The following is a 13,629-nucleotide window of genomic DNA, read 5'->3' on the forward strand; positions in this document are numbered from 1 at the left end:
GACTTGTACAGGGTAAAGAATTTGTTATAAGGATATCCTGCAGCAGTAGGAAAACGTTATTCGTGAATAAATTATATGCTTTGTTTTAATCACATTTATCAGCAGATCACAGCCCGAATTACTTACAGGCATATTGGAATTTGTTGAGGAAGGCTTGTTTTTTTAAAAAGGATATAAAAGCAAAAGCTGGCTGAGACTGTAAAGAAACCACTTGCTGGAAAATTCTTATGTGGATGTCATGAAGCTATTAATGTATATATTTTGGAAAATATTTTTCTTTAATATAGAGGTTAGTCTATGGGTATGTCTTACTTAGAGTAAAGAGAGCTAATCTGGGTGCTTTGATGCACTAGTTTGAGGTGTAAACAGAGAGATAGTGTGCATTTGCATTTTTTTGAATAGAGCATTCAGGAAGTGGGGTGAAAATTGACACCTTTCTAACAGCTTCTAGGCAATATATTTATATTACTAATAAAAATTGGTACAATGAATGGGGTTTCATTGTTAAAAGGTAAAGTTCAAAGAGGCTGTTGATACAATGAGAATTAACATTCAATGGGGCTGGTAGGTATAACTTTTTTAGTTTTTGGGTGTGCAGGTAGAGGCAATGTAGGAGCAAAAGGCTGCTGCAAGCCTCCAACTGGCTCCACAGTGGAAAGAACCTCATTTTGAACTCGGAAGGTGAAAATGCTTCGATTGGTGTTTTGGTTTAGTCTATGGGTCATTGTTGCCTTAATGGAGATTAGTTTGGGAATTTGTTAAGTTATGATAGTAGTAATTTGTAGCCATGTGTATATATTTTAACCTGTGTAATTAATAAAATGTTTCATTTAATTTAGTGTAAAACCTCGAGAACTAGTGGTCTGATTCTTGAGTTTAGAGTCGCATCTCAAACATAACACTTAAAATTATTGATTACGACAGCTGTTTAAAGTTTCCCTCTGGGGTTTTTAAATAACTCCGCTTTACCAACTGCATCAGCCATAACAGTGGACAACACTTGACCAACTAGTCCAGAGGACAGAATGTCGCACCTAAAATGTGTCAAGACCTACTTCAGACAGAAGCACTTCAAAGGAAGAGATGCAATCAACAACTGAGCTGTAATTTCCTGTGGTTGCAAAGATAATGGAGTCTGATTATCATCTCAACAGAAATCACTTCCTGTTGCGTTATATCCCAGAATGTGGATCTGAGTTGGAAGAAAGATTCTGGGCGAATGACATGCTTATTTTCCCTTCCAGGAATACACATGAAAAGGGGTTAAAAGCCAATTGCAACCGTGGAATGTGTGCTAGTTTTGGTGTTCTAAGCCCAGTGTGCTACAGTATGTGCTGTGAAGGTCACAGCTAAAGAACATCAACTAGGCATCCCTGTAGCTTTCAGGTAAAAAAAGCTGTCTGCCTCTGTTGCTGGAGACAAGTCACAAGTCAGCAAAGCCACAGTCAAAAAGGAAACAGGACAACTCTTTCAGCTAACCTGCAGAACCAAGTGGCTCCAAACCAACTACTCAACTGCCAAGTCAGCTTCCGGAATCACTGAACTTCACGGCTGCAACTTTTCATCATCTACTCCTCATGGTTAAGCCAAAGACTGATTTGTATATCTTTTTAACTTTTATCTTTTGGACTCAATTTCTCATTTCTAATCTGCATTATGTGTTGCATTTTTATTATTTTTCTTGGGTTTTTTTTAGTAACTATTAAACTTACTCTTTCTTTGACTCAAGAAAGCTTGGTTAAATTGTCTCTTTCTAAAACATAAATACATTTGGATTGGAAAAGGTATCCATGAGGGAAAGGATCCTTTTTAAATTAGCCTTATTGCAATAAACCGAGGGGGCTGAATAAAGAAAGGGAGCCAGTTCATCGCTCCTCACCTGGGAGCATAACAATTTGGGGTATCTCATCTGGCATCATAAAAAGTTGGGGGACCTCATCTGGGGACCGGTCGTAACACAATGCATCATTAAAGATGTTCTATGCATATCCATATACAGATTGAATAATCTAGGCTGCTGAACATCAAAAGCAAGGCTGACCAAAATCAGTACTGATACATAAAATCTAGATCAATACCACTATAAAATTCTGTTAAAACATTCCAACAAAATATTTTTCTTAATATATTATGGTGGGACTTGACAAACAAGAACTTAAAAATCAGAGAAATAGATATTGTTCACTTTTACAAGACTTTTGGACAGTTTGAATGATCAATTAGGAAAACTTGCCATCAAACCAATCCTCATGAAAAAATTCTTATGACAGAGCATCCTAGGTGCCTCTCTGGATGTACACACATATGGTATGATACTAAACTATTCAGACCTGTAAAATCATATGTGGATGCTTTAAAATACAATTTTGAAAAGGCAGCTAAATGTACAGGGTTTTAGATCTAAATCATTATTCACCTCAGAAGCTGCGTACCCTGGGTACAATTCCACACCAAGTTCTTCTGCCTGTTCACCTAACCATCTAACCAAGTGACCCAAACGAACAATATAATTTCCATGATTCTTCATGGGAAGACCTGCACAGAAAACAGAAGTGGGAGACAATGCAGAATTTTATACGAGAAAGTTAGTTTTAAATGCATGCATTAAAGGTAGTGAACTAAGCAGTATTTTATCTGTCATGGCCCTGTCTGCAGAATCAAGGAAGTCACAGGAGATCTGACTGAGAATAATCATTCCTGCGATTCACAGTACAAGCAACAAGAAATAAAAAATCCCTACTACAGCTTTGCAAATTGAAAACAAAATAGTTACAAATAAAATATATTCACTATACCAGGTAACAATGGAACTGGAATTCTGCTCTTCTCTGTTAGAATACCAAATACATCTTCCTTTACTGGAGTGTGTAGTGGAGCCTGTTATGTACATACACACATGTTATTACGTACCACATATATACAAGTTTTGATTCAATTCTAAAAATAGAATCAATAAATAACTTGATTACAATCTCTGAATCAGCTTACATTTTGCAATGTTGTGGACTCCAATGTCAAAATAGGTTCAGATTCATTTAATAACACATTGCCCTTGATTGAATTTAAGGGGGACTGTTGTCCAGTAACGAAAAGTCAGCTGCCTAACTGAACTCCAAGGGGGGAAAAAACTGTAGAAAATTCATATTTGTTTCTAAATGAATTTAGTTTCTAGATCTGCCCGACGAATTGTTTTAAAAAATTCAGCTTGCTACAGAAGGTTGATTTTATTTTATAATCTCTCAACATTGACAAGCTACTATTTGTTATCTGGGCTCTATGCACTTATGGGTTCTGCTATCAGATTCCAAAATTGCAAATTGTTTGAGGTAAGCATTCCAGCAATTTCTTCAGTTACAAAGGCATTAGCTACGCTACATTCATAGTATAAAAAATATATATCGCTTACTGTAACATTTCCTTATGCTGCTAAACTGTCAACAAAAAAACATTAATTGACTTTTTATATTTATAACATTTGTGTAGTAAGAAGATTAAATGGAAATTGATGCTAATCAATTGGTTATAGGGACACTTTGTCCAACCCCTCCTAAAATGTTCACTTCAGCAAATCAGAAATCGTCTATTAAAAATGAGATAGCTCCAGTCTGTTCCACCAAGAGTAGGCAAGGAATACTATTAAAGCAAAAATAAAAACTTGCATTTATATAATGCATTTCACAATCTCAGGCCATCCCAAAGTATTTTACAACCAATTATGTTTTTTTAAAGTGAGAGTGAGGTCACCATTTTCATGTTGGGAAATATGCCAGTCAATTTTCACACACCAAAGTCCCACAAATAGCAATAAAATGATGACCATTTAATCTGTTTTAGTGGCAGTGGTTGAGAGATAAATATAGGCTAGGACAATGAGGACAACTCTTTTGCTCTTCAAAATAGTGCATGGGATTTTTGTATACCTATCTGAGAGGGCGGATCTAGTACTACAATGGAGTGTTCAGCCAGGATTTTGTCAAGTTTCTGGAGCAGGATTGTTAATAAAGATGTAAGAGTGAGTAGTCATCCTAAATTTTAAGATTGGAACGTCACATTCAGAAATCTGTTACGTTATCCTTTAGGACAGTCATATTTTACCAATGACCAAAAATATGGCTACTACTGCCAAAGAGGAATTGTTCAACCCCCTCACCATGTTACAGGATACCATTGATCGTTTACATGGGTTTTGTGTTGCTACATAAACTCCAAATAGTACTTTTTACCAGCAAGCTGTTATGGAGGAAAATAGTTCATATTTAACATAAAATTATTTCCTCACCCCTCTGTCCTTCCAATCTGGGAACAACTCCATCAAGGCTTTTGGATCTAGACAGGCCCCCGAAAGTATATGGCCACCAATCTGTGCAGCTTTCTCCACCAAACATATTCGTAGTTCCTTATCATGTCTATCAGCCAGATGTTTAAGGTGGATTGCTGCAGATAGACCAGCAGGTCCTCCACCCACTATCACCACATCAGCTTCGTCTGTAAACCGCTCCATGTTGACCCCTTGAAATAGGATGGAATGCCAGAATAAGAAATGTGAATCTATCATATGAATTTTAAAGGTTCAGGCAGATTTGATATATTAAACTTGAGGAAACATTCAACTTAAAGGATTTTCCAAAAACATACAACTATCAGATACAAAACAATAGTCACTTTGGAATGCTTCCAAATGAAAAACAAGATAAAAATGCAAGTTTATTTTTTATATAAGAAAGAATAATTATCAAAATATCTAAATGCATTAATTTTTCCAGTAGTTAGAGCAATATGAATCATTAAATAAATACTACAAATTGCAAGAAATCAGACAATTATATGTGATGCATTATTTGGAGAATACAATTCATCTGAATCCACTGTAATGCACATTTAAACTCAAAGTTCAGCAACTTACAACTTATTAGCCAATGAATTCGGGGTGTGGGAGTTGGGGTGGCGGGGCGGGGTCTCAGATACACACATTTTGTTTAGCTAATTCTAAAGAATAAATTGTGTCCAAGGTGATGAGCTGAGAATTTTGTACAGGCCCCCTCATTCAATATCAGACTCTGTGCAGAATTTTTCAACTTTCTTTCACTATCTTTATTACGGGTGTGAACCATCTACATCTTAAATTTAATAAAAAACACTTCCACATTGCTAGGGCCAAGTCTCATGTAATGATTTTGTACCAATTAAACTGCTGAAGCCCTACAGAAGCAAGCATGTTCCTGAAAACCATTACTTAAATCTTAACTTCTTATATTGAAGCAAATTTTCTCATTTAAATGTATGTGATATCAGGAGGTGCATTCCCAACTCAAGATTATTAGCTCCAGTTTGTAAGACAAACATGAAATAAACAAAATACAATGTGCTGAATAATATTGGGTGTGGTGGGTTGGTGGGGCGGGGGTGCGGTGGGTGGGTGGTGTGTGTGTGTGTGTGGGGGGGGGTGGGGGGGGGGGGGGGTGCAGATGGCATACCCTCCCCCTGGAAACCATGCGTCATGCCGACCCACCCTGCAGCCATAAAGTACTGTGAGTTGGATGAATGAGGGCCCATTGGGACTTCTCACTCCTGCCCTGCTGCTCATGCCAAAAGAGTTATGGTGAGGGCAGCATATTATCACGGTCAAATGGCTCGATAACAAGCCTAATTGACCCTTAATTGTTCATTTAAATATGGTGGGCAGGCTGCTGATTTCAGCATTATGAGGTTAACTCAGGAGTGGGTGGGAAGGTGATGGGATGGGCAGTCGCCCCATTTTATGTGCATCCCCCCACCTGAATATTATGTGCCCCTACCCATGGGAAACATGCCCAACAGGGGCATGTGAAATTCAGCTCAATATAAATAAATCTTCTACATTCCCAGTGATGTGGTAAAGAACCAAAGGGAACAGGATTTTGTTTTCCTCACTACTCCAAGATAAAGCTATAACAAATCCCCAAAATACAGTTAGAATATTTTTGCAAGAACGATTTCCCCATAATCACTCATGATAATTTTTTCATCCCTTAAAATGCTCAGGTGGCCTGTGCTAATTTTCCTTCTATTACTGGAGCTTCTTGGCCTCGGCCCCCTTCTCTCTGCGGAATCAGTGATTGCTCTCCAGATGGTGGGGGCACTGGTCGGCGCTGTCTTCCTCAGGAAGCTCTGCTTCGTGGTCATGCTGTCGGGCACTAGAGGGCCCCAGGAGATCCTGGTCGCTGTGGTGGTGATCAAGGTCGGAGCCACTGGGTTCCTGGTCAACATCCTGGGGCAAGGGAGAATGAAGCTGGCTGTGGGCTGCTCCTCACCTGCTGCCATGGAACATGTGGCAAGGATCCAGATGGTGTTCTTGGCCATTGATAGGAGCATGAACTTAAGAACATAGGAAATAGGAGCAAGAGTAGACCACATGGCCCATTGAGCCTGCTCCGCCATTCAACATGATCATGGCTGATCTTGGGTTTCCACTCCATTTTCTTTCCCTCTCCCCGTATCCCTTAATTCCGAGAGACCAAAAATCTTTCTATCCCAGCCTTATATGTATTCAACGATGGAGCATCCACAAGCCTTTGGGGTAGAGAATTCCAAAGATTTGCAACCCTTTGAGTGAACAAATTTCTCTTCATCTCAGTCCTAAATGATCAGCCCCTTATCCTGAGAATGTGCCCCCGCGTTTTAGATTCCCCCACCAACGGAAACAGTCTCTCAGCGTCCACCCTATCAAGCCCCTTCAGAATTTTGTAGGTTGCAATGAGATCACCTCTCATTCTTCTAAACCCCTCAGAATATAAGCCCAATTTACTCAGCCTCTCATCATACGACAACCTCCTCATCCCAGGGACCAATTTAGTGAACATTTGTTGTACCGCCTCCAATGCAAGTATATCATTTCTTAAATGTGGAGACCAAAATTGCACACAGTACTCCAGATAGAGTCTCACTAAATCCCAGTACAACTGTAGCAAGAGTTTTTTTATACTTGTACTTCAGTCCTCTTGCAATAAAGGCCAGCACGCCATTTGCCTAATTGCTTGCTGCACCTATGTGCTAACCTTTTGCATTTCTTGTATAAGGATGTGCAATTCTCTCTGAACATTAACACTTACAAGTTTGTCACCTTTAAAATCTGCTTTTTTAATTCTTATAACCAAAATGAACAACTTCACACTTCCCTATATTATACTCCATCTGCCATCTTGTTGCCCACTTACCTAACTTGTTCATATCTCTTTGCAGCCTGTGTCCTCCCCAGAGCTTACTTTTCCACCTAGCTTGATATCATCAGCAAAGTTAGATATATCTCGTCTCTTCGTCAAATATAGATTGTAAATAGCGGAGGCCCCAGCATTAATCCCTGTAGCACTCCATTATTCACTGCCTGCCAGCTTGAAAAAAGCCCCGTTTATTCCCACAGTTTTTTATCTGTTAACCAATCCTCTCTCCATGCTAATATTTTCCCATTTCCACAAGTCCTTATTTTGCCTATTAAGCTTTTGTGCGGCACCTTATGAAAACCTTTTGAAAATACAGGTATATTACAGCTGCAGGTTCCTCTTTATCTATCCCACTAATTACATCCTCAAAAAACTCTAATGGATTTGGCAAACAGGGTTTTCTTTTAGTAAAGCATGTTGACTTGCTCTAATCATGTTACGTTTTTCTCAATGCATTGTGAAGACCTTCTGAATATTGCTGAAAAAAAGAGACATGTCAAAGCTTTTCATCTTGCACTCTTCAGGGCATTCGCAAGAATACCAATATAAGGGGGAAACAACAATTTACACTGTACGTGAAGAGACTGCTGATTGGTTGGCATTGCCATGGGGAATGCACTGCTCATGGTGACTGACAGTTAACTGCCAAGATGAAAGCAAAATATTGCGGATGCTGGAAATCTGAGACAAAAACAGAAAATGCTGGAAAAACTCAGATCTAGCAGCATCTGTGGAGAGAGAAACAGAGTTAATGTTGCAAGACTGTAGAGGGGGTCATACGGACTCAAACATTAACTGTTTCTCTCTCCAAAGATACTGCTAGACCTGCTGAGCTTTTCCAGCATTTTCTGTTTTTGTTTCAGTTAACAGCCAAGCATTGTTCGAAATTTAAACCAGGCAGTTTGACCCTGACTGGTCAAGTCATTGTTCTGAGGAATGACTCAGCAAATGGCTGTCAGTTATTTTATTTAGCTGAAACAGGCGCAGCGTGTATACATATTCTGTTTGCAAAGTACAGGGGCCTGTGTATTAATATATGTAGCTTCCAGTACATACAGATGCACCATATTGCGAGCCCGACTGACAATCTTAATTTAGTTGTCAGCATAATTCTTAACACATTGAGGATTATTTAGCAAATGTTGTCCAATCGTAGAATTGCATCTAATGTCGGACACTGTGTTTTGAGTTTTGCAAGCATGGGATGGTTGGGTACGGTCTGTACTCTGCCTGTTGTGAACAACAGCTGGAACATGCTGTTTGATATGATCTGCCAGTCTTTGGGATGTACGGCCTACATACCTAGCATCACACTGGCACACATTATTCAATTATGTGAAAGGCAGAACATTTTTTGGCTTGATGGCAGCCTCCTGTTAGTGGCAAATACCACTCGTGTTGCTACTGCATAGTAGCAAAGTGAAACAGCTAGCTTCACCTGTTGCTCAAATTTTTCAGGGTAATCTGAAGTAGGCTGTGCACTTTTCAGGGTGGGAAAGTGACGGCCTCAGGCCCGTTCATGAGTTTGTGTGATATACAGCGCGAAATGATCTGGTCAGGATAGCCATTATCCTACAGGATGCCTTTGATGCACCCTATTTCAGCATCAAGTTTACGTGGGCCCTGGTTACAAGGTTGCCGATAAGGCCAATCTTATAGCATATGGAACTGTAAGAATCCCAACGTGTATATTGACCAGTAAAGGTAAGCTTGCAGTAGACCATGGTAGAGAATCCTCTGACAGATTTCTCAACTAGCGCATCAAGGAAGGGGAGTTAACCTGACTGCTCCATTTCAAAGGTGAATTTGAACACAGGATGGAGGCCTTTAAGACATGGAAGGAAATTGCTGCATGCAGCTGCGGATTTAAACATAGCAAACGTATCACCCACATATTAGAAATATGCGAGGGGTAGGAGGTTAGGTGTCATTCCATCGAAGACAAGTTTCTCATGAAACCCAACAAAGAAATTTGTGAGAGCTGGGCCTAGAGGGGATCCCATGGCAAAACATCTATTTGGGCATACATTGTGTCATTAAAACTGAACTCAACTGCGCAAGTTGCCGAGTTCATAAGTTCATTGAATACTGATTCCTGCAACGGAGGAGAGTCTAGAATGCCACGATATAGCGTTACAGCGCAAATATCTATGGCTTTCTTAAGTGGAACATTGGTGACCTGGCTAGCATTGTTAAGTGAGCACATGAACACAGCATTTCTATTGATACGCAAGTCCTTTATGGCTTTTGTAAATGTGAAGGAGTCCTTCAACGTGTATGTGGAAAACTTGTAACAATTCATCCAACCATTTGACAAATTCATGTTGTGCAGAAGTGGTCATAGATAAGAGGGACATCACTTTTGTGTGTCTTGGGCAGCTCATACATGTGTGAATGTAGCGAACCGTGGGGACAAACCCTGTCATACATATCACATGGTAGCTCATTGCTCTTACACAAGTCTAGCAAGCATTCTTTTAGCTTACTTTCAAGCAAGGATGTCCGGTCATATTGAGCAGCAGGTCCAATGAATACGACTTTGGACCTGTCATCAAGAATGGCATACATTTTGTTGATATAGTCATGCTTATTAAGGATGACCATTCCCGTCCCTTTTTAAGGTTTACTGATGTGTATGTCCAGATTGATCTTAAGGCCTTGCAGCACTATGAGACATTTGCATTGCATGTGAAAGTCGGGCAGGTTGTTCGGAATCCCACAATGTGCGTGCGCTAGATCAGCTAGACACGCTTTCAAGGATGCAGCGTCTTCAATGGACACTTGTTTGTGGCAGATAGTTGGGAGTCGAAGAGTTCAAATACCTCTTTCCATCTGATTTGGAATGAAGGAACACTAAAATTGAAACCATGCACCAGAACAAACTCCTCACTTCCTGAGATTCAGAGAAATTTGTTATGTGTTTAGTGGCGTCACTAATTGCTTTGCAAAACCACTTCAACTTAAGTGAGTTTATGGTGTGGACAGGTTTCAATTGGGTACTGTTTATGGTGCGATCATCTATTGAAGCAATATAGTGGCATAAACGGATCAAATTGAAAAATGAAAGAAATTTGCGTACGTCGGGCCAAGCGCAGTGTAGGGCATGGTGTAAATTTGTAACCTTGTCACCAACCAGTTCAATCTCATCTTGCGTAAATGCTCACTCGATCGTGGGACTGTCTCACTTTAACATTATCGATACATTTAGCATTATCAATATGTTTGGGTGCAAAGGCAGCCTGCAGGATAATGGCTACCCCGATCAGATAATTTTGCACTGTATATCACGCAAACTCACAAACGGGCCTAAGGGCGTCACTTTCGGACCTGAAAAGTGCCCAGTCTACTTCAGATTATCCTGCAAGGGCAAGGTATCTCAAAAATTTGAGCAACAGATGAAGCTAGCTGCTTCATACTGCTACTATGCAGTAGCAACATGAGTGTTATATACACTAACAGGATGCTATTGTCAAGCTAAAAACACATTCTACCTATCACATACAAATGAGTAATGTGGTACATGAATTTCAGTGCCAGCATGATGCTAGTTATGTAGGCTGTATGTCTCAAAGACTGATGGACCATATCGAACAGCATGTCCCAGCCATCGATCGTAATGGGCAGGGTATAGGCTGTACCCGATCAGTCCATGCTTGCAAAACTCAAAATAGTGTCCAAGATTAGATGTGATTCCGTAATTGGACAACATTTGCTGAATAATCCTCAATATGCTGAGAATTACGCTGACAATCAATTTAAGATCATCAGTTGGGCTTGCAATGTGGCACAATTGCGTGTACTGGATGTTGCATATATTAATACACAGGGCCCTGTGTACTTTGCAGACAGAAAGAACATGTACACACATTGTGCCTGTTTCAGCTAAACAAAATAAGTGGGAGCCGTTTGCTGACTCATTTCTCAGGGCAATGCCTTAACCAATCAGGGCTAAGCTGCCCGGTTTAAATTTTGAACAATGCTCGGCCGTAACTGTTAGTCACCATCAGTGGCACATCCTCCATGGCAACGCCACTTACCAACCAATCAGCACTCTCTTCACATACAATATAAATTGTTTTCTCCCTTATATTGATATTCTTGTGAGTGTCTTGATGAGTGCTAGATGAAAAGCTGAGACATGTCTCTTTTTTCAGAAAGGCTCAAGTTCTGTACTACCAAATGACTACCTTCTTAATAAGAGATTCCAGAATTTTCCCAACAACTGATGTTAGGCTAACTGGCCTGCAGTTCATTGTTTTCTCTTTCCCTCCTTTCTCAAAAAGCAATGTAACATTTGCCAATCTAGTGGGACTGTTCCTGAAGCTAAGGAATTTTGGAAAATCATAGCTTGCACGTTCACCATCTCTGTAGCTATCTCTTCTAGAACCCTAGAGTGTAGGCTATCAGGTCCTGGTGATTTGTCGGATTTCAGTCTAAGTTTCTCCAGTACTTTATCTCTGCTGATATTAATTTCCCTAATTTTCTCACTCTTTTTAGCCCCTAGGTAATCGTTTATTTCTAGTGTGGAACTAGTGTCTTCTACAGTGAAGACAGGCACAAAATATTTATTTAATGCCTCTGCCATTTCCTCTTCCCCATAATTTCTCCTGTTTCTGCTTCTAAGGAACCAATGTTTACTTTAGCTACTCTTTCTTTTCATATGCTTATAAAAGCTCTTACAATCTGTTTTTATATTTCTGGCTAGTTTACTCTCATATTCTATTTTTTTCCCTTTTTTATCAATTTTTGGTGGCCTCTGGCTGGTTCGCGAAACACTCCCAATCCTCAGACTTGCTACTGCTTTTTGCAACATTGTAGGCCTCTTCTTTTAATCTAACACTATCCTTAACTTCCTGAGTGAGTCATGGATGGGTCCTCCTTGTTGAGTTTTTGTTCTTCAATGTAATATATTTTTGCTGAACATTTTGAATTGTTTCTTTATATGTTTCCCACTGGTCATTTACCTCCATACACTTTATTTACCCAATTAACCTTAGCCAGTTATCTCCTCAAACAAAGACAATTACACAAGTATAAGTTTAAGATTTTTGTTCGCAATTAGAATATGCCACTTGCATGGAATTGAATGGTATTATAGTCACTATTTCCCAGTGGATCTTTTACTATGACATTACTAATTTACCCTGCTTCATTACACAATACTAGGTCCAAGATACCTTTGTTCCTAGTTGGTTCCACTATAAACTGTTCCAAGAAACAATCACAATAATATTCTGCAAAGTTATCTTCTAGACCATTCTTGCCAATTTGACTGTCTCACTCTATATGAAGGTTAAATGTTCCTCACAATTATTACATTTCCTTTGTTACAGTCTCCAATAATTTTCTGGTTACTGCTCTACCCAACTGTTAGGGGGCATATAAACTACTATCACCAGTATTTTCTGACATTTGTTATTCATAATTTCTACCCATGCTGATTCTACTTCATGACCTTCAGAGGTCAGATCCTTTCTCACCAAAGTCCTCATGTTATCCTTTACCATCAGGGCTACCCTACCTGCTTTGCTATTTTGTCTTTCCAAAATATCACGTACCCTGGAATATGTATTGCCCAACGCTGATCACCATGGGTGGCCTTTTAGGCAAATTTTATGGCCCTTCCTGCTGGCGGGATTTTACAGTCCTGCCAAAGTCAAAGGGCTTTTGAACTGCTTGCTGTATTTTTCGGTCCCACTCCTTCTGCGACCGGGTCTTAAAATTCCACACCCCATGTTTCTGTAATGCGATAAGATCCAAATCATTAACCTTTATTTGTGCCACTAATTCATCTATCTAATTGCAGAAGCTTTGTGCATTGAGATAAAGAAACTTGAATTTCATTTTTATTTTACTTCTATTCCCTGCATTGACCTTATCCATTGATATACATTTTGAGTTAAACTTTAAGTCCCTTCCGGTCCCACTCTGCTTGACTTTACCCACATCCCTATACAGTTCTGATACCTCAACCTTTGGTTTTCTAAAGGTCCCTCCACATGTACCCTTCCACCAAGCTGCGCTCCAAAGTGGGGGTGCGACAGAGGCCAAAACCCAAGCTGAAAATTCTAGAGAATGGGAAGCAGCCCTTTCATTGATACACCTTGCCAATAACTAAGCAGACGGTTATTAAAACTTTTATACCCGGTTCCTAACTACTTCATGATCGATAGGTAGCACTTAAAACAATTAAGTGGGTAGAAATTTTTTTTAACTAATAAATAACGAATCAAGGAACTACTTAGAACAGTATAGTTGTATTGTATTCTCTATCAGCAGTGCATGGACAAGATGCCCTTACGGTCATTTGTTTTGCACCTCATTAGAATAAAAGAAACTTGCTTTGATAAACAAAATAGATTTCAATGCTACTCAACCTTTTCTTTCCTCAAACAATAATGAAAAATTTAGTGATATGAAGGATAACATGTAC

The 13,629-nt window shown here is 39.5% G+C and overlaps 1 protein-coding gene across 4 annotated transcripts in view; it reads right to left on the minus strand.

Moving 5' to 3' along the window:
- The window catches only part of etfdh (electron transfer flavoprotein dehydrogenase), a 62,956-nt gene that overhangs the window by 28,768 nt on the left and 20,559 nt on the right, over positions 1–13,629 (minus strand). For all 4 annotated transcript variants that reach the window (XM_041191518.1, XM_041191538.1, XM_041191528.1 and 1 more), the window contains 3 exons: positions 4,280–4,509; positions 2,796–2,877; positions 2,417–2,535 (listed from right to left, as the gene is read on the minus strand). In XM_041191518.1, the coding sequence (XP_041047452.1) occupies positions 2,417–2,535; positions 2,796–2,877; positions 4,280–4,509 (431 nt within the window). The remainder of the gene's footprint in view (positions 1–2,416; positions 2,536–2,795; positions 2,878–4,279; positions 4,510–13,629) is intronic.

This window comes from Carcharodon carcharias, chromosome 1 (genome assembly GCF_017639515.1).
Source record: "Carcharodon carcharias isolate sCarCar2 chromosome 1, sCarCar2.pri, whole genome shotgun sequence".
NCBI classification, from domain to species: domain Eukaryota; kingdom Metazoa; phylum Chordata; class Chondrichthyes; order Lamniformes; family Lamnidae; genus Carcharodon; species Carcharodon carcharias.